Source organism: Sciurus vulgaris, assembly GCF_902686455.1.
Source record: "Sciurus vulgaris genome assembly, chromosome: 4".
Classification (NCBI taxonomy): Eukaryota; Metazoa; Chordata; class Mammalia; order Rodentia; family Sciuridae; genus Sciurus; species Sciurus vulgaris.
Window position 1 is genome coordinate 55,479,950 of NC_136464.1, and position 25,935 is coordinate 55,505,884.

Genomic DNA, 25,935 nt, shown 5'->3' on the forward strand with positions numbered 1-25,935 from the left:
ATTCTTTGTCACTCACTTCACAAATACATGCTAAGCTTTTGAAATCATTCTCCCCATTTTTTATTTCCCCTAAACTCACTCAAACAGGCAAAGCACTGTTGAGATCCTAGGCTTAGTAGCAATTTAAAATTTTATTTCCAACTACAGCCACAGTGGGGAAGATACCACTGGTTTTTCATTTAAATGATGTTAAATACCGCATTTTAACATGGGCTCTGAGACAGTGTGAGACCACAAACCTCGTGTGTGTTCTTCGCGCGTCCTGAGCGCTCTGAGACCAAGCCCTGCTGGCCGCGCCAGTAGAACGCGGATGCTGCTCCTGGCCCACTCTGGATGTGCTGGGTGTCGCATGGTCCCGGCAGTGTGTGACAAGTGGGTTTTGAATTCTGAACTTCTCAGTGGCCACTGGTCTTTCTTCAGTGAAAGCAGAATATCTGACTAAACAACACTGTTCTTTTAGAAGTAGTTTCTGAATTTTTATTGCAAAATTGCTTTCTATGGCCAAAACTACTTTTTGATTTGGTGTCTAATTTGCTTTCAGTCTTGTTTTTGAATACTGCTCTCTCTTTTTCTGAGTTCGTGTGTATTAAGTGTGGACGTCAGAGCATTCTTGACTGGATAGTCTCAGGCTGCCTGGCTCTCTTTTGTTACAGCCCCATATAGAGTATTAGCCTGACTAGGTCTGAAGTGGTTTCTCTGAATGCAGCGGGACTTTCAGGTGTCCATGATCTCATCCAGGCATGGTGGCCGCTTCTGCCAGGGTTGATAGCCGTTGACATCAAGAAGGGAGCCATGCGTGCCTCCTCCAGAGCTGCAAGAACCACCTAGAATTTGCACGTGTGCTGGCACCCAGGCTTGTTAGGAGGTTGGGTTTGCACACAGAGCCCCAGGCAGCAGAAGGTGATCAGGCTGCAGGGGAATGTACAGCTGCACGTGACTGGCTGGCGTTGGCACCCCTGTGCCACCCGCTGTGCAGTACAGTCAAAACCCATCGTTTTATCTTTCGGAGCTGTGCTTCAGAGCAGTGTGAGCATTCATTTGAAATTGACTTGTAGCATCTGCATCGAGCAGGGTGCTAAAGGGGAGAGGGGACAGGAGAGGGTTTCTGACCCATAGAAGTGCAGAGTGTCCTCCTAAGTCACACCTGTCCTTCCCTGTGTTGTCCCAGGTCCCCTTGCATAGACGGGCACCAGGATTGACTGGAATGTGGCCTTGATCAGAGGCCTGGTTCTTAGGTGGAGTAGGAAAAAGGCCATGAGGGTTTTCAGCTGTGGCAGTATGTTCTGTGACCCGCAAATGGCCTCATGTTCTTCCTTTTAGAAATCCCTTCCATGTGACATATGCAAGCAGGTCATCACTGCGGCTGGCGACATGCTGAAGAACAATGCCACTGAGGTGAGCAGCAATGACTGGGAGCGGGGTTGGAGTGGGCCTGGCCACGTGCCTCGGCTCCTCAGGGGGGCTGTGACTCTGGGGATCCCAAGACAACTGTCAAGGGCCAGTGGGAAATATTTTAAGCCTTACGGGCCACATACTGTTTCTGTCACATAATCTTTTATAAAATACTTTAAAAATGTAAATCTGATTTTGCTTGAGGCTGACACTGTAGGTGAAGGGCCCAGCTTGCTGAGCCCTGGACTACATAGTAATACTTGAGGCTGGTTGGGGTTTATGTGCATGCTGTCCACATCCAGCTTAGCCTGGGCTCACCATCACTGTCTTCTACTCAGAATTTCCTGTGCCTGCAGGACCACAGGTCAGAGGATCTTTGCTTTGAGGGTCTTTTTTTTTTTTAAATATTTTTTAGTTGTCGGTGGATTTGTATTTTATTTATTTATTTATATGCAGTGTTGAGAATTGAACCCAGTTCCTCACACATGTGAGGCCAGCGCTCTACCACTGAGCCACAGCCCGGCCCTTTGCTTTGAACTTTGATGACGTGGCTTGCTGCTGAACTGATAGACCCGTGGGGCCACCACCAGCTCTTCTCCTGTCCTTTCCCCCAAGGCCTGGCTGATTTGCAGGCTTGCTTTTCCTGGGCGTCAGTCACAGAGGGCCTCTTGCCTTCAGCCAAGGAAGGCAAGGAAGAGGCCCTTCCTGATTCGCACCCTTGCCATTGTCCCCTGATAGGAGGAGATCCTCACTTACTTGGAGAAGACCTGCGACTGGCTTCCTAACGAGAACCTGTCGGCCTCCTGCAAGGAGATGGTTGACTCTTACCTCCCTGTCATCCTGGACTTGATCAAAGGGGAAATGGTAGGTGATGGGGATATAGGTTCTTCTTTCTGGGTGCTTCCAGGGCCAGAGGAGATAGCAGCCCAGGCAGTGATTAAAATGGCAAGTTTATGGCTTTGTTCTTCAGGATCCCACTTGGGTTCTGCCATGCAGAAGCAGCCCTCTCACGTGCGGGGTCGGTGCGGGGCAGCAGGTGGGCTGTGTGGAGCAGCAGTTGAGGATCTCCTGTCATCTCTGAGTTTATTTCTGTGCATTTGTAACGTAAGGGAGTTCAGTTGCAGGAAGGCGCCTCCTCCACTCCTCGAGTCTGTGCTGGAGGCCGCGTTTTGGCAGGGGACAAGGAGCTGGCTTTGTGGAATGTGGAAAGGCACTGAGAAGGGCAGGTGCTTAAGAAACTGGAGGGCCAGCAGGGCAGGAGTGTCCTGAGACAGGACCATGGTTTGGGGGAAGAAGGCAGAGGTCGCATCGTGGAGGGCCTTCCGAGCCACGTGCTAGGCCTCTGAGTGGGAGTAGAACGCACAGTCACAGTACATGACCCAGAGGGCTTGACTGAGCGCCCATTGCTGGGAGCTGCAGCAGGGGACTCAGGCCGGACGCTGGGAAGGTCCTGGCAGTGTGAGAGAGTGGGCATGGGTGGGTGCGTGTTCTGGTCCACAGGGAGAATGGGCTGGCCTTGCCCTGGAGGGGGCAGGGTTTGTGGGAGAGGAGAGTTAGGAGCATCTTCAAGCCTCTGGGAAGATGTGGGTGGAGTCACTTGCTAAAGTGGAGATGGGGGAGGGGCAGGGAAGAGTCAGGTGAGTTGGAGATGTCCCCTGGGTGGGCGTGTGTGCCTCACGGTGAGAGGTGTGAACCTGGGATCACGTGGAAGGTGTTAGAAGCAGTGTGTGGCATTAGCGTGTTGGGGGTGTGGCTCAGAACTGCCGATCTTCTCTAAGGAAGAGCTGACAGCCAGTGGAGGTCACAGGAACCGGGGGCTGCTGTGTGCTTGGGCAAGTGGGTTGGAATTTGTTTTCTTTCTTCCATTCATCCACTCTGCCCTCCTTTCCTCTTTTCTTAATTTTTCTTTCTTTCTTCCTTTCTTCCTTTCGTGCAGTGCTGGGGATCAAATTCTAGACCCCGTGAGTGTTAGGCAGGGGTTGTAGTTCTGTGGCCTCCCCAGGTATGCTGAGCAGTTTGAAGTTGCACAGCAAAATCATGTGTTTCTTCCTTTTCTTCTTTAGTTTTTGTGGTGCTGGGGCTGCAGCCCAGGGCCTTGGCCGTGCTGGGCAAGCGCTCTACCACGAGCCACACCTCTGGCCCCTGTATGTTTCTGTGTAAGGGATTTGAGGAGAGGGGCTGATGAAGGGCACTGGGTGGCCCGTGTTGTCCTTGGGGGCGGGAGCTTCAGCCAGGCTTTCCTTCCCACCAGAGCCATCCGGGAGAGGTGTGCTCGTCTCTCAACCTCTGCAAGTCTCTTCAGAAGCACCTGGCAGAGCTGAACCACCAGAAGCAGCTGGAGGCCAATAAGATCCCGGAAGTGGACATGACCGAGGTGGTGGCTCCCTTTATGGCCAACATCCCCCTCCTCTTGTACCCTCAGGATGGCCCCCAGAGCAAGCCCCAGCCAAAGGTAAGGCGGGTGGGGGCTGGCCACTGAGGACCCTTTGGAGGCAAGGTAGAGTCAGGGACGAGTGAGCTGTGTGTGTGTGTGTGAGAGAGAGAGAGAGAGAGAGAGAGAGAGAGAGATGAGGTAGGAGAGGGACAGTGCATAATATTCTTAAACTGAAGCTGTCCTTTCACATGACTCTGCAGGTACCCAGGCTGCCCTTAGGTGGGGTACTGTGCAGTTTCTACAGAATGGGGTGCAGAGGTGTCCCCCGTTGTTCTAGTTGGGCTGGGTTGGAGTCCAGGGTTCTGAATGTGCCAAGCATGTGCTCGACCTCTGGGCTGCGCCAGCCCCTCCCTGAGTTGATTTTAACCCTATTGGTAGTTTTAGAGCCTCTCAAGAACCCACGAGGAACTGCTTGGTGAGCGGCCCCAGCGCTGTGGCCTGGGCGGGTGGGGAGGCTCCTCCAGGATCTGAGTCCTCTCTGCCACAGAGCTGCAGGCCTGACCGCCCTTCTTTACAGGCCAGTGGAGACGTCTGCCAGGACTGTGTGCAGATGGTGACTGACATCCAGACTGCGGTGAGGACCAACTCCACCTTTGTCGAGGGCTTGGTGGAGCACGCCAAGGAGCAGTGTGACCGCCTGGGGCCTGGCATGGCCGACATGGTGAGCGCCCCTCCCCGCGTGAGGATGAGGGGTTGGGCTCTGGAGACGGGAGTGGGGAACCCAGAAGCCCCGTGTTACTGCTGCGTCCTGTTTTAAGTCCCAGCCTGACAGCTCTGAGGAGAGGTGGTTAACAGTCCCTCCCTGTTTTTCCCAGCTGCTTGAAGTGGGGACCTTGGATTTTCTTTGGGTAGTTGAATCTGGATTATGTAACAAAATGATGGAAGAACACTGCTTCTGTCCAGCTCGTTTTCTCCGCGTCGTCGTGTATACACGAGGCTGGCTGTCATGGGAGGCTGTGATGAGGCACGCCACCACGGGAGCCTTGGGAGCTGGCCTGCACGGTGCTCGCCCGGAGCCCTGTGGGCTCAGCACCCCATTGGGTTAGCTCCTTCAGCGGCCCCGTTTCTTGGACCTGATTCCCATTATTAACCATGTTCATGAAATTGATGTGAAAGACCAAAATCCGTCTTAGTACCTGACCACCTGAAACCTGTTAAGGGGAGAGGAAGTTGTGATACTCAGGGCTCTGGGTTCCAGAGAGGCCTTCCTGGGTGGAGTGGCCAGCTCCAGTTGAGGGCTGTTCTTCTGTGGCCTGGCTCTCCTTAGGGCTATCGGTCGGGACAGCAGTCATTTTGTCTTGTATTATGGCAGCCCGGGAATCTTGTCCTCCTGGAAGTGTCTTTGTAATTGGTTTCCAGTTAAACCCTCTCTGAGGGCTGTTGGCATCACCCTTGGTTTTCTCAGGAAGCACTAGATTATTTGGCAGGAGCTGTTCTGGGGGGCTGCTGGAAATACGTAGATTTGTATGAAAACAGGCTGTTGAAAATCGTTCTAATTCGACTTCACGGAATTTAGATTTTATAACCCTGTCTGAGAATGTGTAAATGGTTTTGAAAAATAACCTTGGATTCCTAATCAGTGGATCCTGTAGCTACATTCTCTCCAAACTGCAACTGAGTACCTCTTGAACAACCTTGGTGCAAGTTTGGCCTTAAATAGAGAAGGACAGAAATCTCTTCAGTTCTCTTGGTAAACAGTTTCAAAATACCTTCTGTATATTTTCTGTAAGTTGTAGAATAACTCGTCACTTTTATCTCATCAAAATTTGTTCTGAGCAGATTATAAAATTCTATAGGTTTTTTTTTGGGGGGGGGGGTGTCCTGGGAATTGAACCCAGGGGCACTTAACCACTGAACCACGTCCCCAGACCTTTTTAAATATTTTAAATATTTTATTTAGAGACAGGGTCTCTCTCAGTTGCTTAGGGCCTTGCTAAGTTGCTGAAGCTAGCTTTGAACTCAGGATCCTCCTACCTCAGCCTCCCAAGCCATTGGGATTACAGGCGTGTGCCACCACACCTGACTCTAGGAGTTTTGATAGTCAGCAGTTGGCACTGTTGAAAATGCTACTTTGGGGTTTTGGGGGTGCATTGCTACAGTAATTATTTAACTAAAGATCTGTTTCTCTCTCTCCAGTGCAAGAACTATATCAACCAGTACTCTGAAATCGCTATCCAGATGATGATGCATATGGTAGGTGGCAGGGGAACCCCTTATTAGCTTTTTTGTTCTAAATGTTGCTGATTCCAGATATGGTTTAGTTTCTTGTTCTTATTTTTGTTTTAAACCTCAAAGTCATGAATTCAGGCCAGAAAGAACCCTTGTCCAGCAGGCTGTCCACTGCAATCTCAGTCCCTCCCCTGCAGGAAGGGCTGAAGGAAGCAGCTTGATCCCAGGACTGTCTTGCTGGTGGCCTGCGTGCCAGTGCACATGTGAGCTGGCTGTCAGATTGCTAGTGTCTGGCCTTTGCCCTGGGATCTGTAGCAGTTTGCTCTCCACCCCAGCCCAGAGAATTGCTGTGGTGCAGCCTGAGTTTGGGACTGGGGAAGGGAGGAATCCTGCCTGATGGAGTTGGTCCTTTGCCTTGGAGCAGGGTCAGCTAGTGGCTGCTCAGGCCCTGTCTCTTGCAACGCTGTCCCAGTGACAGGAACGTTCATTCCCTGTGAGACGTGGGAAGTGGGTTGTCTCCTCCTCTGTTGAAACTGTCTTAAGGAGCTGGCTAGCCTGAAGCATGAGAACTGGGGAGCAGGCTTGGCCTTCTTAGATCTATTCTGCAGGGCCAGAGCGGGTGGGGTGTACTGTTTTCCTCTTATGCTGCCTTTCTGCATCGAGATTGATAATCTGTCCTTGAGTTTGTTCCTAAAGCAGGGGTCCCCCAGCTCTGGCCCTTTAGATAGATCAGTTCTGTTGGAGCCCAGTGATGCCCTTTTGTGGCTGAGTCATTGCAGTCAAGACCCATGTCCCACGAAGCCTGACCAGGTGACCGTTGGGCCTGCTCTGCCCACTTGAGTCATCTGCCAAGTGAACCAGGCACAGTGGTTTATTTGGGATCATTGCTCACACCCTGCCTTGTAAAAATGTTTAAAGGCAAACGTTACAAAAAGATAGGTAGCCGACATAGGTGAGAATAAGCCTTTGACGTGACTTGACCTAGTGACGTACTCCCTCAGAGCTATTTTTTCCTTATAAATACTGTGTGGAATTTTTTTTTTTTTTTGAAAATACAGGTAATACTTCTCACAGCAAAAAATATTTTGCCATTTCAAAAAAGTCTGTGGGGTCATATTTTATATACTTCTTTGTATTTTGTAGTTTGCAACCCCCCCAAATGTATTGATCACTAAGTTATCTTTGTATAGGTGATTTTCACATGACTGCATGTTAATCGACAGTGTGGCTCAAACATAATTTGTGTGACCAGTCCCCTGTGGCTGGGTGTCTAGATTGTTTTCAGGTTTGCCCTCGGAGGGCAAACATCCTCAGAGCCAAATATCTATGCCTGTCCCCACTTTTTCCCTTTGTGGGTAACCAAAGCTGGAATTGCTGACTCAAAGCCCAAGGCTTTTGGTACATAGTCAGTTCTGCTGCCCAGGCCGTCGCTGGCCACAGGGTAGAATGCCCCAAGGCCAGGCGTGTTATGACGCACACCCCCATTTGGCAGCCCTGTGTCCAGTTCCATTGTGCTGCTCGTAACTGACTCTTGGGGAGGGCCGGGTGGCGTCAGACTCTGGGGGTGGAGACCTTTCCAGGGGACCTTGCTGCACAGCATGATTTAGCACTGGCTGTAGGGACAGCACACACTAGCAGGACAGCGTCGTCTGTCCCTGGGTCAGAGTATGTTTGGGGTCCATTAGGCCAGTGGGAGCAAGGTAGGTAGCAATACAGGCTGCTAGAGTGTTACCCAAGCTTCAGTGATGTCCTTACCCCTGTGACTGCTTTATTATTGTTGTTTTAATTTTTCTTAACTGTTGTATCCTTTCCTTTCCCTTATTTTCATCTCCGATTTCCTGTTTTTTTTGTTCAACAGCAGGATCAGGTATGTGATGGAGAATTTGCTTGTAGTAGTGATCTGCTGCTGCTCCTAGTTACTTTGCTTTGTTTATTTATTACTTACTTATTTCTGTTCAGCGTGATCAGCTCTGACAGATACAAGGACGGGTTGTAAAAAGGCCAGGGTCCCCCATTTCCATGTGGTCTTTCCCTGAGTCCAGCACTTGAGGCACTGGGGTCTCCTTCTCCTTCAAGGGGTCTGGAAAACAACAGAGCCTTGTCCTCTGCGCACGTGCAGAGGGAGAACAGGGGTGGCCCCAGGGGCGCCAGGCTTCCTTCACTGGAGGCCGGGCTTCCGGCAGGACACCTTGTGTCTGTCACAATGTGAGTGGGCACTGCATGACTTTAGTGCTGTTTTCATAAACCCAGGATGCTGCTGCTGCATGAGCTAATCAGTCTTGCAAACAACACTGTCCCCCGTTTGTTGGATCAAGAGAATTGGAAACAATCTCTTGTGGCTTCTGCCCTTCCGGGTGATGGGGTCCTTTGGGTCTGGAGATAAGTCAGATGGCATACTGTAGGAGCCACATCCTCAGTCTATACTGACTGAGCCAGGGCCCTCTGGGGCTGTGCCAAGCTTGGCCTCTTCTGAGCGCCGGCATCTGTCTATAGGATTAACTGTTGCAAAGGCCTTTGGAAGTCTAATGGGCGAGCACGTGGGTTGGAATGCCTGGATTTCTACCTCGGCTGCCTTGAGTCCGAACAAAGGCAATTCTGAGACAAGAGCAGCCACCCCCAACCCCCCGCCTAAATCTTGGCATCTTTTTTCCTAAAATTCCTGTTGTATCTTCAGCCTCGCTCTGACTATCTCCCCCATTTTTAAGGTGTGCCAAAGAGAAAGGATCTGGGATATCCTGCACAGAGCCTTTTCAGTAGCACTAGCATGGGCCACAGCCAGGGTCTATTGCTCTTCCTCAGCAGGCCTTGGTTTTGGCAGCCCGGGGCTAACAGGTTTTGTGTGTGGTGGTGGTAGGCATATGCCTGCTGGCCGGGGGCTGGTTGATGGCTGCATCTGATTCCAGTTCCCAGGGCCTAAATTCTCACTTTGTGCTTGGTCTTGGCGGTGAAATGGTCAGGGCTTCCAAACTCTTGCCTTCTCTGTGGTGTGGTGTCTAGATATTGTCTGAAGACCTTGTGGTTTGAAATGATTCACCAGCTTAGGGGTGGGTGGGCTCTTGTGTACTGTGTGCAGTTGTGAACACAGAATGTGGTTTTTAGAAAAGCCAGCATTTCCCTTTAACATGGCATTTTAAATGGTCCCGCCCCTGGAAGATCTGGTGTGCTTTTATTCCAGCACATTAGGCTTTCTGATAGCCCGTGGGCGTTGTAGTGTCCCTCTGGGAAAAACAGAGCTGACCTCTACTGAGAGGGAGTCCTTGGGGTTGCTGAAGGACGTGGGGAGTCTCCGTTCCTTGGTGGCCCTGGCTGCAGCAGCCAAGGCCTCAGCTGGTGATGGCCTCCTCTGGGCATAATTGGTTCATGTGTCTGCTCTTGGACACAGTCCTTTTGAGTTGAAGTTGAGGCTGGAATCCTGCCAGTCAGGGTGGGGGTAGTTAGCCTTGACACTGTCTGGAGAGGGGCTGAGGGGTGGTGGGCGCGGGCTCTGTCTGACCGCTGGTTCTGTGCCTTTTCAGCAACCCAAGGAGATTTGTGTGCTGGTCGGGTTCTGTGACGAGGTCAAGGAAGTGCCTCTGCAGACCCTGATTCCCGCCAGAGTGACCTCTGAGAATGTCCTCCCTGCCCTGGAGCTGGTGGAGCCTCTTGAGGTACCGGGTGTTGTATGTTGGCCGTGGCTGCCTGACACCTGGCCCCCACGCTGTGTCATGTCTGAGTTGTGCGCTTTCTGTTCCCCGCCTGGCTCCTCGGCATTTGAGATGGCTGCATGTCGTGGCTGTCCCTCCTCCACCCTGTGCTGTTCTGAAGGCGTGTTATACCCCAGTATTCCTGGGCCATGGTCGTGTGCTGGTTTTCCCAGCACGCCATTCAAGGTGGTGTTTCATGCCAGCTCCAGCCCTGAGCTTTTCAGGTGTGCTTCCCAGCCCTTCCCCACATGGTAGCCGCAGGATCAAGTCTAGGGCGCCCTCCCAGGGCTGGCACAGCAGCCTCACTGGGCCTACTGCTTGTACATGCTGGTGTAGGGTTGGTTTGCCCAGACCTCTCCCTCAGAAAAGGGCCTTCTGCTCCATCCCAGAGTGAACTTGAATCCAGCACTTTTTGTGGTCAGGTAGCATTCTAGGGTCCCAGTGCCCTGCCCTCGCTTTCTTCTCTATGTGGCCACAGAAAGGGTTGAGGTGTCAATCTTTAGCCTCTTGCCCCCCAGAGGTGCTCCTAGCCCCTCACCCATCCTGCCCACCAAGTTCATGACCAGAGGATATGGAGGATCATCACAGCATTTACTCTGACGTGTGACTACTTAAATGTCCAAACAAAAGTTAAGCAAAATTCAACTTCAGGTCCTTGGTTACACCAGCTCCGTTGAGGTGTTCAGGAGACACCAGGAGCCGGTGCCTCTGCACTGGACAGAGAGCACCTGGGTTGTCACAGCAACTGTTACTTTATTAAAGGTAGATTGTAGAAAAGCAGTCTAATGAGATTGTTGATGAGATTTGGGAAAGTCAAAAGCAAACCTGAAATGTGTCTACGGTTCTGACCTCTAGGTAGCAGATGCCCTGAATCTCTCATTCTATTCTTGCTATGCCATCCATCTCCCCAAAATGAGCATGGAGTGATGAAAGGATTAGAACCAGACAGCAGCATATACGTAGCTCTTTGGGGTGAGGGAGAGGGACGGCTTCTGCCTCCTGAAATATGTATTCCTGGATTTTTGGGAGGCGTGGTGGGAGTAGGGGAAGGGGTGGCAGTAGAGGCCTGGGAAGGGGCTGGATCACCTGCTGTATGACAAGCAGCAGGAACCTGGACGTGGAGGAAGCCATACATCCTTTTGAATTCGGTAGGCAGTGGCCCGTGTGTGATGCCCTGCCCTGGTGCCCACATCCCTCTGCAGCCAGGGCAGCAGGAGCAAGGCCCGGTCCTAGCACGAACAAGTCCTCTCTTCAACAGGAGGAGCTGATCCTGGCCCATGCTAATGTTTTCTGCAAGGCATGCGAATACGTGGTGAAGAAGGTGGCTGACCTGATCAAGAACAACAGTACTATGGTATGTGGCCCTCTTTGAAGAATGCCCCAGCGGGAGAAATCAGGAGGAGAGGGATCTGGTCCTTCCTTTTTTTAATAACCCCCACTGTCTCAAGGGTGAACCCCAGGGCCTGGCACATGCCATGCAAGCACTCCGCCACCAAGCCATCTCCCATCTCCCCTTTCTGCAAGGGCTGTTCCTCCAGTGGGTCCCTCTGGGCTACAGGTGGGCAGGCCACCTTTGCTCTGCTCGTAGCTCTCTGTGTGGACTCCCGGAAGGGAGCAGTGCCTCCCCACGGGCTGGTCTTGTGTTTTCAGTCTTGCCACCTTAACGCGATGTGCTCCTTGTGTTCCAGGAGAAAATCATCCATGACTTGGACGTGGCATGCTCAATGTTGCCCCAGTCTGTGTCGACCGTGTGCCAGGAGGTGGTGGACACGTATGGCGGCTACATCCTGTCAGTCCTTCAGCAGGAGATGAGCCCTGAGCTGGTGTGCAGCGAGCTCCATCTCTGCTCCTCCGGCAAGGGCCAGATTGGGAGGATCAGCCGAATCGGACTGCCTGAGCTGCCCCCGCTGCCCAAGCTGCCTGCGCTGCCCAAGTCGCCCGCATTGCCTGGTGAGCCCAGGGCACCCGAGGCAGAGGATGGCTCCTCTCCAGTCTAGAAGGACCCTGCCAGCATTAAGCCCTGTGTTCTCTTGTGTAGCACGGGTGACTCCCTTGAAGGATGGTCCCTTCTGTGAGGTGTGCAAGAAGCTGGTCAGCTACTTGGAGCACAACCTGGAGAAAAACAGCACCAAGCAAGAGATCTTGTCTGCGCTGGAGAAGGGCTGCAGCTTCCTGCCCGAACCCTACCAGAAGCAGGTAGCAGAGGCTGGGGCGGCTCACTGCTCTGTTCCTTTTCAGTGGCGAGGGAAGCAGACTGTGGCTGTCCCTGGGCTGGAGTCGGCAAGGCTTTGCTTAGAGATGATCGGTCGATTTTCGTGGAGCCACAGGGGAAGAATCTCCGCTAGTGAGGCGGATGTGGGCGGGTGGGGCATTCGGGGAGGGAGGTCCCAGGGCCCACTGGACTTAGAGCGTCAGAGACTTGTAGAAGAGTGTGTCCATTCTGTGTGGACATGCCCAGACTGGTCCTGTGTCCCCTTCTTACTTGGCAGTGTGATGAGTTTGTGACCGAGTATGAGCCAGTGCTGGTAGAGGTCCTGGTGGAGGTGATGGACCCGTCCTTTGTGTGCTCGGTAAGCTTCGCTGGGTGGCCTGGCTGCTGCAGGCAGCCGTGTGGCAGGGCCTTTGTGGACTGGAAGGTTCCTCTGTGACTTCGGCCGTCAGGTGGAGTCTGGGGGAGTGGGGGATGCAGAGCCCCAGCCTCTAGGTTCTGTCGCCCTCTTCAGCAGCCCTGGTGGTCTGAGAGCCTGTCCCATTCAGGCTGCATCCTGGGAGCCGTTAGTCTCGATTCTGGAAGGGCTGGGCGGGCAGCTCCTGATTCTTTCCTCTCTGCCTCTTTTCACGGTGTAGAAAATTGGAGCCTGTGCCTCTGCCCGTAAGCTTCTCTTGGGAACTGAGAAGTGTGTCTGGGGCCCCAGCTACTGGTGCCGGAGCATGGAGACAGCAGCTCAGTGTAACGTGAGTAGCTTGGCTGGCTGCCTTCCAGCGGGGTGGCCCCCAGGAGTCCTCTTGGATAGGAGCCTTGGTGTTCAGCTTTCTACCGTGCTTCTGCAGGTGGAAAGGTGCAGCCAGAGGCAGTGAGGCTCGTGCCCAGTTAAGGCCGGCCTCACTGCACACTCGTCTTCTGGGGTGAGGGTGAGCTGGGTGTTCTTGGTGTTTGGGGTCTGCTTTCCTGCTTGTCTTCAGTTCTCCTGCTAGTGTTGGGTCTTCATGGGGTCACTCTGGGAATTGCTCAGGCCTCTGGGACTCATTGCCCAGACCTGCCTGGGTCCACATTCCAGCACAAGTGTCCCTCAAGGCCAGCTGGAGGTCTTCTTGAGTGGCCCCAGGACCCCCTGCCCAGCAGCCCCAGGACTCTGTGAGCACCATCCTGGCTGGCGGCCAACTGGGTGACCCGTGCCACTTTCCTGGGTGGGGACGTTTGGTCCGGCCCTGTTACTTAATGTTCCTTTGTGTAACTTTCTCTTCCTCACTGGGGTTCCTTTTGACCATTTCCGGAGATTACTTATCATGGGTCCCTGCAGGGAGAGGCCCACACCCTGGCCACATCCAGCTCCTTCCTCCAGCTGGCTCCAGCCTATGTTCACCATCGCCCCTGCCATCAGTGGGGGAACTGGCTTCTGCTGCTGTCCTGGGTAAACGTGCCTGGGGTTCGAGGCCTGAGCTGCGATATGCCGTGGCTGTGGATGAGGTGGATTTGCCCCTGTGCAGCTGTGAAGCAGGTCCTCAGGGACAGGTGTCAGTGGATGGAGGGCCCTCGGGCCCTTCCTGCGTGGGTGCTCATCTGCAAAACACTGGAGGGTTTCACATCTGCTGAACTGGACTCTTGCCTTAGGAGGTTCCAAAGCTCCACTAGCTACATGCTCCTTGGTTTTAAATGGGGTCTCAGCATCTGGTGCCAGCCACCTAACCAAGATGCCAGATCCCATTTGGGTGACGTGTGCTGTACTAATGGGCCAGGAATTGAGCTTGTCACCTGAAACCTAAACCCTGTTTCCTTTTTCCTACCAGGCTGTCGAACATTGTAAGCGTCACGTGTGGAACTAGGATTCCATCTTGGAGAAACCGTAGCCTCCTTTCCTCCTTGTGTGTCTGGGGTAACGAACGCACAGACCTGTTGTAAGACTAGGCCCCTCCTTTTGACCCCCCCCCCCCCCCCCCGTGTCTCCCTTATTGTAGCATTGCTGTCATGGGGGAGGTGTTATCCCCCCACCAACATAGCTGCTTCAGTGTCCCCTCTGCTGGAAGGATGAGGACATACCAGCTCTGAAGTCTTAGCCACCCTTGCGTGACTCTGGAGTGCCCAATGCCCGCAGGACATGCAGCCTCTGGGCGGGATCCTTGTCCGGAGTGCTGATGGGTTTGTGCTTCTGAGGCCACTTCCTATCCTAAGGAGGGACCGTCCCCTTTCTTGCTGTACAGAGCAGCCAAAGGCAGTTCAGAAGCTCCGAAAAATGAGATGTTTAAAATAGTTCCCCTGGTGATAGTGCAGAGACTTTGGAAGCAGCTGCTGGTGGCCAGTGGGTGCGGTGGCCCTGGGTTAACCCTTGTTTTTTGCTTTCTCGTCTTTCCCTGTTGATGCCTTGTTGGGATTCTGTGGGTTTGGGTTGGGAGGGGAGGTTCCGCCTGAGTGTAACCTGCTAGCTGTGCCTGGAGGTACCGTGTTGAGGCCTGTGCACGGTGGCGACTGCTTGCTCGTGTCTGCTGGGGCCCTGCTTTGCGCCCCTGCCCATGCTGTGGCTGTTTTACCTTCCCTTTCGAATAAATGTGGATGAAAAGCTCCTGAGCCCCTGCATGGTAGAGGGTGGCGGGCAGGGTCTGCTGGGCATGGAGTGGGTGTTCGTCCAGGCTCAGCTGCTGCCTGTTTGGCAGCCAAAGCTTCTGCTGTACCACTGGTTGCCAGGAGCCAAGCAGGCAGAGCCAGCACAGACGAGCAGATGCTATGAAATGAACTGAGTGGTTTTCATTTGTTTTGCACTAAAATTTCTGTGATTTAACAATAAAGTTCTGTTAACCAGATCTGGGCTGCGTGTGGTGCCTCGCCAGGAGTTTGGTCTCTGCTGAGCTCCACACCTGTGGTCCCTTCAGCACCCTTGGCCAGGAAAAGAAAGCAAAGTGGGTTTTAAAATATAAAGCCACTTGGTCATCCCCAAGTCCCAGGGCCAGCAGTGGGTTGGGGAGCCCTTGAAGCCCAGGCCGCCCCCGCCACCCGACCCCCACCAGGCAGCACACAGGAGGTTACCAGAGCCAGTGTATTGCCAGTTCTCGTGAAGTGCTTTTCTCTTTAAACAGACCATTCCAAAAACTTTCCAGTGAGTTCCAGTTAAACAAAACCAAGGGGAAAAATATGGAGGGAATAAATTTAAAAAAGGAATTCACACAAACACTCTACATTCAAAACCCGGGGGAATGTCAGTCATTTCTCTTTATGCTGGGCACATTGGGGAAGCCAGTGAAATGGAGAATGCTCATTGGTTGAACTTGACCTCATCTGTTGGAGGCCAGGGTCACCACTGCCTCCACCTGGATGTCCAGTAGTGCAGTGGGACTTAAACTGAAGTCACTGTGGCAGGCCCCAGGCTGCCGGCCCATCTCCCTCCTGGTGCTGGACTCTAGCTGTGGCAGCCTGGCAGATGGCCAGGGGTAGAGTGGAAAGGGGAGGCCCGGGTGGCCTCTGCTGAGCTGGTCCCCGGACTCCTGGGGGCCCCAGCGGCCCTTCTTACCTTGCCTTAGATACTTAGCACTTTTGTTTGGTTTTCTTAAAAAAATAACAAATTTTATGAAGGTAGAGATCAGATGCTGAATGAGTGTCTGGCCAAAGTGGAATCTGAGCAGCTGTGAGGGCCGCCAGGGGCAGCCCAAGGCTGTCCACACGGCGCTGGCCCGGGAAGGGCCTTGTGCTTGCTGCTGCTGCCCTGTAGGGAGCAGTCGGGGTGCTGCTCACACCAGCAAGTCTTCCAAATTGGTCACAGCTCCGTGATCTCCAGGGGACTCTCCATGATCACGTCGCGGAGCTTGTGCAGGGGTGTGGATTTGGCGGATTCTGTGCGGGCGTTGCGCTCAAAGGCAGTGGCCTCGGCGGTGGTCAGCGTCTCCAGCGAGCGGCCCAGGCCCTTCTGGTCGTCCTCTGGCAGACTGTTGAGGTCCGTGGCCAGCAGGGTGCCTGTGCTGCCGTGCACCACGTGGATCCCGTCGGGCCCTTTGAGCTCCACGGGTGGCTTGTGGCGGAAGCGCAGGCTGCCCTGGCCTGGGCTGCGGTCCCCCGGCTCCTCCTCCAGCTCCGTCTGGATCAGCTGTAAGAGGCCAGGCCCCCCAATGGCTCAAACTTCCACGCGCTCAGGGCCATGCCCTGGCGCCAGTGGCTGCAGCACAGCTCCTTCCCTGCCTCACACAAGGAGACTTCGCAGCAGGCCTGTAACAAGCTCCAAACCAGTTACAGAGGGGAACCGTGGGCGTTTAAATGTGTCCTCAGGGACACGGGCTCCCCGAGGAAGTCTTTAAGTGTCTGTCCTAACTTTAAACATCCTGTGACACGGGTGTGGTATCTGGGCTTCTCATCAAGTTGGTTCAAGCGTACCCAGCTCTGATTGTGAGCGGGTAGAATGTGTCACAGGAGAAGTGGGAGGGGTCGAACGGGGTGTGGTGGGGACCCAAAGGGCGCTTCAGCCCTTTGTCGGGTTATTCCAGCGGGCAGCGCGCACTCAGCTGGAAAGCAGTGTTTAGGTCTAGTCTGAATTCATGGGTGTTGCCATAGTCACTGCCTATTGACCGATGACCAGTTTCTTAAAGTGACATCACCCCCTCAAGGGTGTCTTGGAGTTCACTGCCTTTGAGCACCACCATCCCTGGGAAAGCCTCACCCCTGTAAGAGCCCAGAAGGCAGAACCCCCTAATGACTGCATGGAGACCCACACCCTGGCTGAGGAGGTCCAGAGACGTCAAGAAGGGTGGCAGGAGAGAGCACCCCCAGGAGTGGGGCACGGCACACAGCTCCCTGCCCACCCACCCCCCGCCCAGCTACCTCGGAGATGGAGGAGTGGCAGGAAGAGGCTTTTTGCACCATCCGCTGTGCAAAGAGCTTTTTGAGCCGCAGGTAATCCTCCAGGACCACCTTCAGCAGCGAGCCCTGGGGGAGGGAGAGGGTTAACCCCCCACCAAGCCCCTCCGCCTGGTCCACCCTGCTCACTTCCTGTGGGGGTCATTGGTGCACAGTTGGAGGATCAGGAGCAGGACCCCAAGACGTGGGTCATGGTCAAGGCCACTGCAGGCTAGCGTGGCTCCCCATCAGCCCCAGTGCCGAGGTCTTTTTGTGTTCCGGCCCCCGTGGTGGGCAGGACTAGCAGATCCTGAAGCTGTCTTTCCTCTGGAGTGAGGTCCAGTTTCAGCCAGGGCCTGGGTACAGGGGGTGCTCACCTTGATGGGCCCCTCACGAATGATCTGGCCCAGCTTGGCGATGTTGTCATACTCCTGGATGGCAGCACGCAGGTACCCGTCGTCATCCGGCTTGGCTGCCGCTGGCTCACGCCCAAATGTGCCCTGGGGGGAAACCGCAGCTAGAGCAGAGGTAGACGCCACGCAGGCACCGGGACTACCCCTCAGAGAACCCGGGTCTCCTGCCAGAGGTGGTGAGGAAGGCTGCCTCTCCACCCCCGGCCCCGCACTGCTGCCCGCCTGCCCTGGCTCACGTGGGTGCGAGCGGGGCTGTTCCACAGGTCAGCGATCTCACTCAAGTTCTCGGGAAGGTCATCCTCATGCTCCGCCTGGGCGGCCAGCTCCAGGTTCCGGCAGAAGGGGTCAAGCCACACGGGGTTGGCTCTACAGTGGCAGAGGGGGTGGGGCAAGGAGAGACGGCTCTAAGCAGGTGCCCGCCCAGCCTAACCTCTGCCCATTTCCCGACCACTCGCTCCACGCCTTCACAGAACTGGATGTGCAGGGCCATGGGGCGAGGGCGGCCCCTGGCACCCGTGGGTGCATCCTTCTCCCCGGGATCCTACAGAACCACACTGGCATCAGTCAGACTCAGCTTTGGCAAGGAGATCTCCCCCTTTACCCAGGGCCCAAAGTCAATGTCCCTGGAACTTGGGGGGCCGTTGGGTGGGTGTCCCAGTTCAGCTATGCAGTTACTGTGGGTGGAGAGAGGGGGGGTGCCAGCCCAGCAGGGGGCGCCCACACCCCAGGCTTCAGCCGGCACTTGGGAGGCTGCAGGGAGTTCCCTTGCTGTTCCTAGCAGGCTCAGGGTACCGGCTCCTGCTCACCCATCGAACGAGTACTTGTTGGTGTTGGGCATGTCCATGATGTCGATGAAGCCACGATTCCCTGCAGGGACAAGCCTTGGGCATGGAGGGGCTGGGGCATCTGGATACCCACAGGCCGGCTCCTCCCCCGACTCACCTGCAGAGCCAGCCACAATGGCCTTGAGCTTCCTCTTGTGCCTGGAGAGAAGCAGAGAGAAGTCCCCATGCGGGAGGCTGGACTCACACCTGGAGCCCACAGCCCTGCCTGTCTCCCTGCTGCCCGGCAGGGACACTCACACGGTGCGGTAGTACCAGTTCATGAGGATGAAGAGCATGGCTGCCAGGAAGAGGAGGATGGCCAGGACGATGATCGCCATCTGCGAGGGACAAGAGGCCAGGCATGAGCCGTGAGTCGTGGGCAGGGCCCAGCCCCAGGAAGGGCAGCCTGTGCGCTACCTGCAGGGCCGACATGTCATCGGGCAGCCGGACAGAGATGGCGGGCTGCACGTCCAGGACATTGTAATTCCGGAAGAGATTTCGCAACTGTTCCTTGTTCTCATCGATCATCTGGATCACCCTGGATCAGGGGCAAAGGCCTCAGTCCCATCTTGGCCACCCTCCAAGACCAGTCCCCTGCCCCACACTCCTCTGCTGCTGCCAGGAGCCCCCAGAGATCACGCTCTGCACTGAAGCCCTGTGAGACGAAAGCCCATCTGGCTGGGAGCCTGGCTTCTCACAGGGTTCCCCATGACTTCCTACGGGGTTCTGTTGGGTCTTCCTAATAGGCAGGTGCTCCCATTTTACAGACAGGAGAGTAAGGCCTGGAGGGAAGGAGCTCTGCTCACCCCTCAAACTGTCCTCTCTCCCTGCCTTGCCCATGCCCAGGGAGAGCCCCACGCAGCAGCAGGCCTGACGGTGGAGTCTGTGCCTCCTTTAGTGGGTCCCCTCCCCAGCTCCAGGGCGGGCAGACCACCCCAGCCCTGGCCTCCACCCACCGGTCCACGTCCAGGATGCGGTTGGTATCTCGGTTCACCACGTGGATAAGCAGCTCCGTCTGCGCGAAGTTCACCCGCCCCTTCTTGTCCACGTGGAACTAGGGGAGAAGGAGCATGGCTGGGGAGACCCCAACAGGGAGATGGAAGGGATGGGCAGGCTTCTCGCAGGAGTCTCTCCAGCCCTACCCTACAATGGACCTGTCACTACTGAGTGCTGAGGACCAGCTCGGTGCCTATCAGGTCACCGACACGGGGGCAGGTCCTGTTTATTAGCCCCAAGGTACAGATAAGGAAACGGAACCGGAGACCTGGGAGAACTCCCCCCCCCCCCAACATCCCGGGCACGCCAGGAAATGACTGAGGCGGCACACGACCCCTTCTCAGGCCCCTGACCTGGCCCCAATGCCCCGCTCCAAGTGGCCTGCCCCCAGCCCCAAGCGGGGGTCCCATGGGCCACCTGCACGTCATCGGTGTTGACGATGGCACCAGTGATGTTGGCGAGCAGGCGGATGAACTCCTCCTGGAAACCGCGCACGCGGTCAGGGATCTCATTAATGACAATCTTGACCCGCTGGTCGTCCCTCAGGATGTAGATGCCAATGATGGCTGTGTCATTGTGGCCTGCCAGGTCTCGGGCCACAATGTCCACCACGAAGTAGCCAGGGCTGTAGGCCATGAAGAGGTCGAAGGTGCGCAGGATGCCGTCCACACTCCCTGTGGAAAGCCCGGCGGGTGGCATGGCTCAGGGACCACCCAGGTCCGAGTCCCCTGGTAAGGGTCAAGGGCCCTGGGGAAGGGCCACACCTGGGGAGGCAGCTTGAGGGCTCAGCTCGAGCATGAGCGATGCCCATGTGAAGGGGACCTCGGCTCCACTGACAAGGTCACGGGGTGTGCAGCCGCGCTGCCAAGACTGGCACTTTTTCTAGAGAAACTGGGCATTTCTCTCCTTAATGTGACAGCCCCTTATTTTCAACTATTCCCTAAGTTTTTATTTAAACTCTACATATTAAATCATCTGCCAGCTGGGTGTGGTGGCACACACCTAAAATCCCAGGGACTTGGGAGGCTGAGGCAGGAGGGTCGTGAGTTCAAAGCCCGCCTCAGCAAAAGCATGGCGCTAAGCAACTTTAAATAAAATTCAAAAATAGGGCTGGGGAGGTGGTTCAGTGGCCAAGTGAGACCAATCTCAGTACCTCCCCCCGCAGAAAAAAAGGGGTCAGGGATGTGGGTCAGAGGTTAAGCATCCCTGGGTTCACTCCCCAGTACCCCAAAAAAAAAAAAAAAAAAAAATTCAAAACATCCGCAGGCTGCGCTGGTCTAAAGATAACAAATATGTGACTCTGATGTTCCTTGCTGGGGTGCTGTGGCCACTCGGGGCTCCCCATTTGTCTAACTGGAGGAGGTGGCGTGTGAACTAGGCCCGGGAGGGTGGGGGAGGCGCAACTGAAGGCAGACATGGGGTCAGGAGACACTCCAGGAAACAGGGGCCAAAGGCCCACGGGGAGGCCCACAGTTGGCTCAGGGGATCGCAGGCAGCTCGGTTTGGCTGGACCCAGGGCCCTTAAGGACAGCAGGGGACTGTGGAGCCAGGAGGAGACACAAGAAGGAAGATGGGCTGATCCTGGAATGGCATGCCAAGGAAGTTTCCTGGCAGTCAGGCCTGGCATCCAGATGAGTCTGCCAAGATAGGGAAAGGAAGCGGCCACCACTGGTGCCTTCTCAACCTGCCCCAGAGTCTCAGCGTCCACAGGCAAGTGCACAAGGGAACACACACATTCCTCAGCGTATCCTTGAGCTCCAGCTCCCCGGTACCCAGCGCAATGCCCGACACGCATTTCAGATGCAGGGATGGCAAGACAGCCAGGAGGATGTGAAAACAGGAATCGGAAGAGGGTGGACTGGTGGATGCAAGAACTGATGAGAAAAGGAGCAAGTGCGAGCAGGTGGGCAGATGCAGAGGTGAACAGGTGGAGGGATTGGAGAAGAGAAGAGCCGAGTGACAGGGTGGAGCTGCACGTCCTCAGCTGGTCACAGGGGCCCCATTTTCTCCAGACTCCAGTCCATGCAGCGACCAAGAGGTCCTGGCTGGAGGTCCATCCACGTGCACCCAGGCTCCTACCCATGGTGAAGACCTGACCCACGTCCTCAGAGTCGTTGGCCAGGGCCCGGAAGTAGTGGATGGCCAGGATGCCATAGAAGACGAGGCTGTTGTTGCCGATGTCTGCGTCCAGGGCCAGCACCTGGATCAGCTCCGAACCCACCTTGGCATCCGTGGCCACCCCTGTAAGGACCGGCAGGCGGCGTAAGTGTCAGGAAGGCGCCAGCGGCGACCCGAGCCCAGGCTCCGGCCCCTGCACCTGCAGTGTACTCAGCCTTGGTGAAACGCGGCGGCTGGTCGTTGATGTCCTCTAGCACGACGCGCACCTCCTGCAGGGTGAGGTCAGCAACCAGGTCGAGGGCCGGGGCGGGTCCGCGGGGAGGCGTCCAGCTGCGGTTGCTGGAGGCCTTGACGATGAAGGAGAAGACGGCTTCTCGCTCCCGGTCCAGGTCCCGCAGCACCAACAGGCGCCCGTCGGGCTGCAGGCGGAAGTTCTTCTCCTCGTTGCCAGCTGAGGGTCACATGGCCGGGGATGAGGGCAGGGCGCTTTGGGGTCACGCAGCCCAGGTAGGCGGGACACTGGCTGGCTCAGGCCCCACCTGCTATGAAGTAGTACACGATGGCGTTGGGGCCCTCGTCGGCATCCACGGCGCCCGTCACATTGCCCACGAGGGTGCCACGTGGCGAGTGCTCGGGCACCGTCAGCAGCTGGTACTGGGGGCGGCCTTTCTGCAGGGGGAAGAGGACGTCATTGCAGGAGCCTCCAGCCCCAGACAGAGGGCCCTGGGCAGAGGCTGGGTGCTGAGGGATCTTGCCGCGCAGGCCTCACGGGGTAAGTGGCACTGTCATAAAGGAGCCCTGCTCTCAGGGAGCCACCTGGTGGCATCCTCCATGAGGACAGTGCTGGGTGTGGCACCTGGATGCTTCTCTGAAGCATCCCTGGCACCTAAGTGTTTGATGAGGGGACAGGTACATACTCGTGCAGTCTCCAGGGGACGGCACATCATGGAGTTGACACCAGGGCCCTCAGTCCTGGTCCCAGCTAAGTCGGAGTGGTTTTCATGCTTCCTGTGTGTGCACAGGCATGGGCTCACACCCACAAGAACATCAGCTCTGTGATCAGGTGTGTCTGCTTGACCTGCTTTTTTATTGCAGTGCTGGGGATGGAACCCAGGGTCTCGATCGTGCTAGGCAAGCACTCTACCACTGAGCTACCTCCCCAGCATTTTTTCATTTTTAATTGAGGCAGGGTCTCGCTAAGTTGCTGAGGTTGGCCTCCAACTTGTGATCCTCCTGCCTCAGCCTCCCAAGTCTCTGGGAAGATAGGCGTGCTCCACTATGCCTGGCTTTTTGTCCCAGATTGTGCCCTGAAATGTACATAGCTCAATCCGGCATCGCATAGTGCTCAATGTGGAATTGTTCCTGTATCAGGGGCGCGCAGACAGGCACTGTGTGCACGTAACCAAATGTGTATTAGGACAGTGGGTACTGGAGAGTGTGTGTATCTGCAACCAGCGAGTCCCTGTGTGGGTGTGACTGGTGCTAGGGACAGGCAAGCTCACTGGAGGCCTCACGAAGAGCGGCTCATTGTCGTCAATGTCCTCCAGGGCCACTTGCAGTGGCTGCATGGTCTCATACGGCACCGGCTGGCCCAGGTCGCTGGCTACCAAGATGAGCTGGGGGCAGAGGAGCACCATCAGAGGGGAGGCTGGCTTAGCACGCCAAGGTGCCCTCCCCCAACAGGTCCCCGGACATCGCGAGAGGAAGGGCCCCCGCCTGGGCACTGCCATCATACGCTGTACACTGCCTGCTTCTCGCGGTCCAGGCGCTGGGCCGTCTGGATGAGGCCGCTGACCGGGTCAATGGAGAAGTACTCCCAGTCGCGGTTGCCCGCAGTCTTCAGCAAGCTGTAGCGCACTGCCCCGTTGAGGCCCTCGTCCTTGTCTGTGGCGTAGACCTCGTACACGTTGGAGTGCAGCGGGATCTCCTACAGAGGACATGGCAGGGAGGCGCCTAGACACCAGAGAACCCCACTCCCAGGCCCGACGGAGCTCTTGCTCCGATCCTGTCATAGCCAAAGGTCACAGCCACCTTCCAGCATCCTTAGGGAGTGCCTGACCTCTCCTGGATTCCGAGCATCTGCCAGTTATTTTAGTTATTTATCTCCTGTGTCCCCAAGCCAAGCCCACGGTGCACTAGCTCTAGCCTGGGACCCGCCTGTTCCAAGCTTTCTCAAGGTGACCCTGTCTAGAAGCTTCCACTACCCTCCCCTGACTGCCTGCCAAGGTTTAGCAGATGGGCAATCCAAAGGCACAGGCCATGGTCACTGTCCCTTGTCTCTCGTTCTCTGTGCTACCCCAATCACAGGAACTCTGGGCGGCCCCAAGAAGCAGCATTCATCCAATGTGGTACCTGGAAGTGGGGACATGTAGGTAGGGCAACATGGTGGCTAGAGATTGGCCACGTGCTACCAGTTCAGGGTGGAACCTAGACATGCCACTTCGCCTCTTTGAGCCTCAGGCTCCCCTGAATTTCCTTGAGGTGGGTCTAGCTTAGCAGAAACCTAGCTGAAAGCGTACACCGGCCCACCGGAAGACTGCCCAAGGCCAAAGAAAAAGGTGCCTCTCTTCACTTTTAATGGAAAAATTCTCAACTCAGGAAGGTTTCACCATTCTTATAAATCATGACAATCAGAGGTTCCAAGTGGCAGTTGCATCTAATTAATAAAAAGCAGGGTGACTGATAATTACATTACAAATGTGGGTTGTTCAGCCTGCTCAGGGGGCATAAATCTTCCCAGATACAGAACCCTTGAAGAGAACACCTTAGTAAATAGGGTCTTTAGTGTGGGAAAGAACTAGATTATTATTAATTTATATCCTGAATTATTCCCTGTATACACACACACTTGAAGCAGCTGACAAGAATGTACAAGATGGAACAAATTTTTAAAAATTAGGTTTAAAAAAACTGGTCTGGGGCAGGGGTTGTGGCTCAGTGGTAGAGCACCCACCTAGCATGTGTGCACTGGGTTCCATCCTCAGCACCAGAGAAAAATAAATAAAGGTATTGTGTCCACCTACAACTAATAAAAAGAAAAAAAAAAAAAAAAAAACTGGTCTGGGCATGGTAGTGCACACCTGTAATCCCAGCTACTCGGGAGGCTGAGGCAGGAGGACCTCAAGTTCAAGAACAGCCTGGGCAACTTAGTGAGACCTCGTCTCAAAAAAATTAAAAAGGGCTAGAGATGTAGCTCAGTGTAGAGTGGGCGTGGGTTCAATCCCTAAGTACCCCCCCCTCAAAAAAAAAAAAAAAAAAAAGGCAGGAAGGAGCAGCTGAGGGTGACGTGTGCCCCGAGTCTCTGTAGTGTCAGTCAAGGTGGGCCAACTACTCTGAGCTCCCCAGTGGGCAAAGCAAAGGGGATCATTCAACCACTGTAGAAGTAACACCAGAGGCAATGGAAAAGCAAATCACAAGGTGTGAGTACACATTTTCCGAAAGCTCGTCCCTGGGATTATTTTTTTCCGTGGGATCTCAAAGAGAAGACGGTAACAACATGGTCTTAGCACTGACATTGGGAGGTAGAGGCTTGAAGTTTGGGGGGCAGAGAGCAAATCGGAGACACCCAGCTATAGCACCCGATTGGAATATTTGGGGCATGGGTGCTTAGGAGTTAACAGGAAGGACAAGAGCTGAAGGAAGACGTCCCTGCCTTTCCATGGTGATTTAGACCACAGAATGGAAGCAGAATTGGAGATTCCAGAACCTTGGCCGTCTCCCATGTGTCTTAGTTGGGTGCTCAGCGCTCAGCCCCAACCCCAGCCGCCTGCACTAGGCTATCAGCAGGACCACCGGCCAGCAGGAAAGAGGGCGTGTGTATTGATTCTGAGACAAGACTGGGGGAAGCGGAGGCAGGGGAGACTGTCCTTGGTAGGCAGAGGAGCAAGAACGGGCATGTGCTATTATTAGTCCCATTTGCAGAACAAAAAGATGCAGAGGAGGCACTTGCTCAAGGTCATCTGGCTGGTAGACAACAGAAGTACACTGGAACCCAAGATCTGCTAGCACAGCCCACACGACCGACTGACCGTTGTTCAATACGGGGCTACGTGGCCCGTGTCTGGCCTGTGTTTCCCACCCTAACGATGAGGGCCCCTCCACTGTCCCAGGCCTTGACCACAGGATGTGGGAAGGGGGCTGGGAGTACCTCTCTGATGTGCAGGATGGTGCCATTGGGTGGGCGCACGAAGACAGGGCGGTTGTCATTGACATCGATGACCTCCACCAGGAGCATTGTGGTGCCCCAGAGTGGGGGCTGCCCGCCATCCGTGGCCACCACGGTCAGGTTGAACCTCTCGTAGGACTGCAGTGGCCGCTGTGTGGTCACCAGGCCCGAGTCCATGTCCACGTGGAAGGCCTCTGGCAGACAGGGCAGGAGAACAGGGGCGTGACTGGCCCACAGCCTTCCTTTCCCTCCTCCTCCCGGCCTGGGGTTACAGCCACAGCAGCCTGCCCCTTCCTCCCCAACGGGTGTCCAGGGTGGGCTCCGTACCCATGCCGGGGCCCTCAAGCGAGTAGGCCAGCTGCCCATTAGAGCCCTCGTCCTGGTCAGTGGCCATCATGGTGATGACAGAGGTGCCCGCGGGCTCATTCTCATACACGCTGGTGCTGAACTGGGGCTTGGAGAACTGTGGCCGGCAGTCATTGACGTCCAGCACTTGGATCATCACCTGGGGGAGGGTCGAGGTCAAAGGTTAGGGGCATCCCGGGCAGCCTTAGGGGACCCAGTCACCCAGGAATAAGGCAGGTGGCGAAGCACATGTGCCACCTGGAAGGGGGGCAGTCTTCTAGTGTGTCCAAGGCTGGGCAACGTACTGAACCCTGAGTCTCAGTTTTCTTAGCTGTGCAAGGGGGACAATGGCTTCTCTTGGGG

General features: G+C 55.3%; 2 protein-coding genes across 6 annotated transcripts in view; one reads left to right on the forward strand and one right to left on the reverse strand.

Moving 5' to 3' along the window:
- The window catches only part of PSAP (prosaposin), a 32,516-nt gene extending 17,822 nt beyond the window's left edge, over window positions 1-14,694 (forward strand). Inside the window, exons 3-14 of one of the 2 annotated variants that reach the window (XM_079137082.1) lie at window positions 1,321-1,395; window positions 2,131-2,256; window positions 3,644-3,844; window positions 4,344-4,560; window positions 5,943-6,019; window positions 9,511-9,642; window positions 10,937-11,032; window positions 11,367-11,628; window positions 11,717-11,874; window positions 12,168-12,248; window positions 12,526-12,633; window positions 13,687-14,694. In XM_079137082.1, the coding sequence (XP_078993208.1) occupies window positions 1,321-1,395; window positions 2,131-2,256; window positions 3,644-3,844; window positions 4,344-4,560; window positions 5,943-6,019; window positions 9,511-9,642; window positions 10,937-11,032; window positions 11,367-11,628; window positions 11,717-11,874; window positions 12,168-12,248; window positions 12,526-12,633; window positions 13,687-13,722 (1,569 nt within the window). In that variant the 3' untranslated portion in view covers window positions 13,723-14,694. The remainder of the gene's footprint in view (window positions 1-1,320; window positions 1,396-2,130; window positions 2,257-3,643; window positions 3,845-4,343; window positions 4,561-5,942; window positions 6,020-9,510; window positions 9,643-10,936; window positions 11,033-11,366; window positions 11,629-11,716; window positions 11,875-12,167; window positions 12,249-12,525; window positions 12,634-13,686) is intronic. The other variant, XM_079137083.1, reaches the window with a different exon arrangement.
- Window positions 14,240-25,935, reverse strand: part of CDH23 (cadherin related 23) — a 391,248-nt gene continuing 379,552 nt past the window's right edge. For 3 of the 4 annotated variants that reach the window (XM_079137030.1, XM_079137031.1, XM_079137032.1), the window contains 16 exons: window positions 25,555-25,732; window positions 25,210-25,421; window positions 22,798-22,989; window positions 22,565-22,678; window positions 21,602-21,731; window positions 21,262-21,513; window positions 21,024-21,185; window positions 19,362-19,618; window positions 18,905-19,002; window positions 18,366-18,486; window positions 18,207-18,286; window positions 17,931-18,107; window positions 17,361-17,490; window positions 17,089-17,211; window positions 16,697-16,801; window positions 14,240-15,968 (listed from right to left, as the gene is read on the reverse strand). In XM_079137030.1, the coding sequence (XP_078993156.1) occupies window positions 15,642-15,968; window positions 16,697-16,801; window positions 17,089-17,211; window positions 17,361-17,490; window positions 17,931-18,107; window positions 18,207-18,286; window positions 18,366-18,486; window positions 18,905-19,002; window positions 19,362-19,618; window positions 21,024-21,185; window positions 21,262-21,513; window positions 21,602-21,731; window positions 22,565-22,678; window positions 22,798-22,989; window positions 25,210-25,421; window positions 25,555-25,732 (2,658 nt within the window). In that variant the 3' untranslated portion in view covers window positions 14,240-15,641. The remainder of the gene's footprint in view (window positions 15,969-16,696; window positions 16,802-17,088; window positions 17,212-17,360; window positions 17,491-17,930; window positions 18,108-18,206; window positions 18,287-18,365; window positions 18,487-18,904; window positions 19,003-19,361; window positions 19,619-21,023; window positions 21,186-21,261; window positions 21,514-21,601; window positions 21,732-22,564; window positions 22,679-22,797; window positions 22,990-25,209; window positions 25,422-25,554; window positions 25,733-25,935) is intronic. The other variant, XM_079137029.1, reaches the window with a different exon arrangement.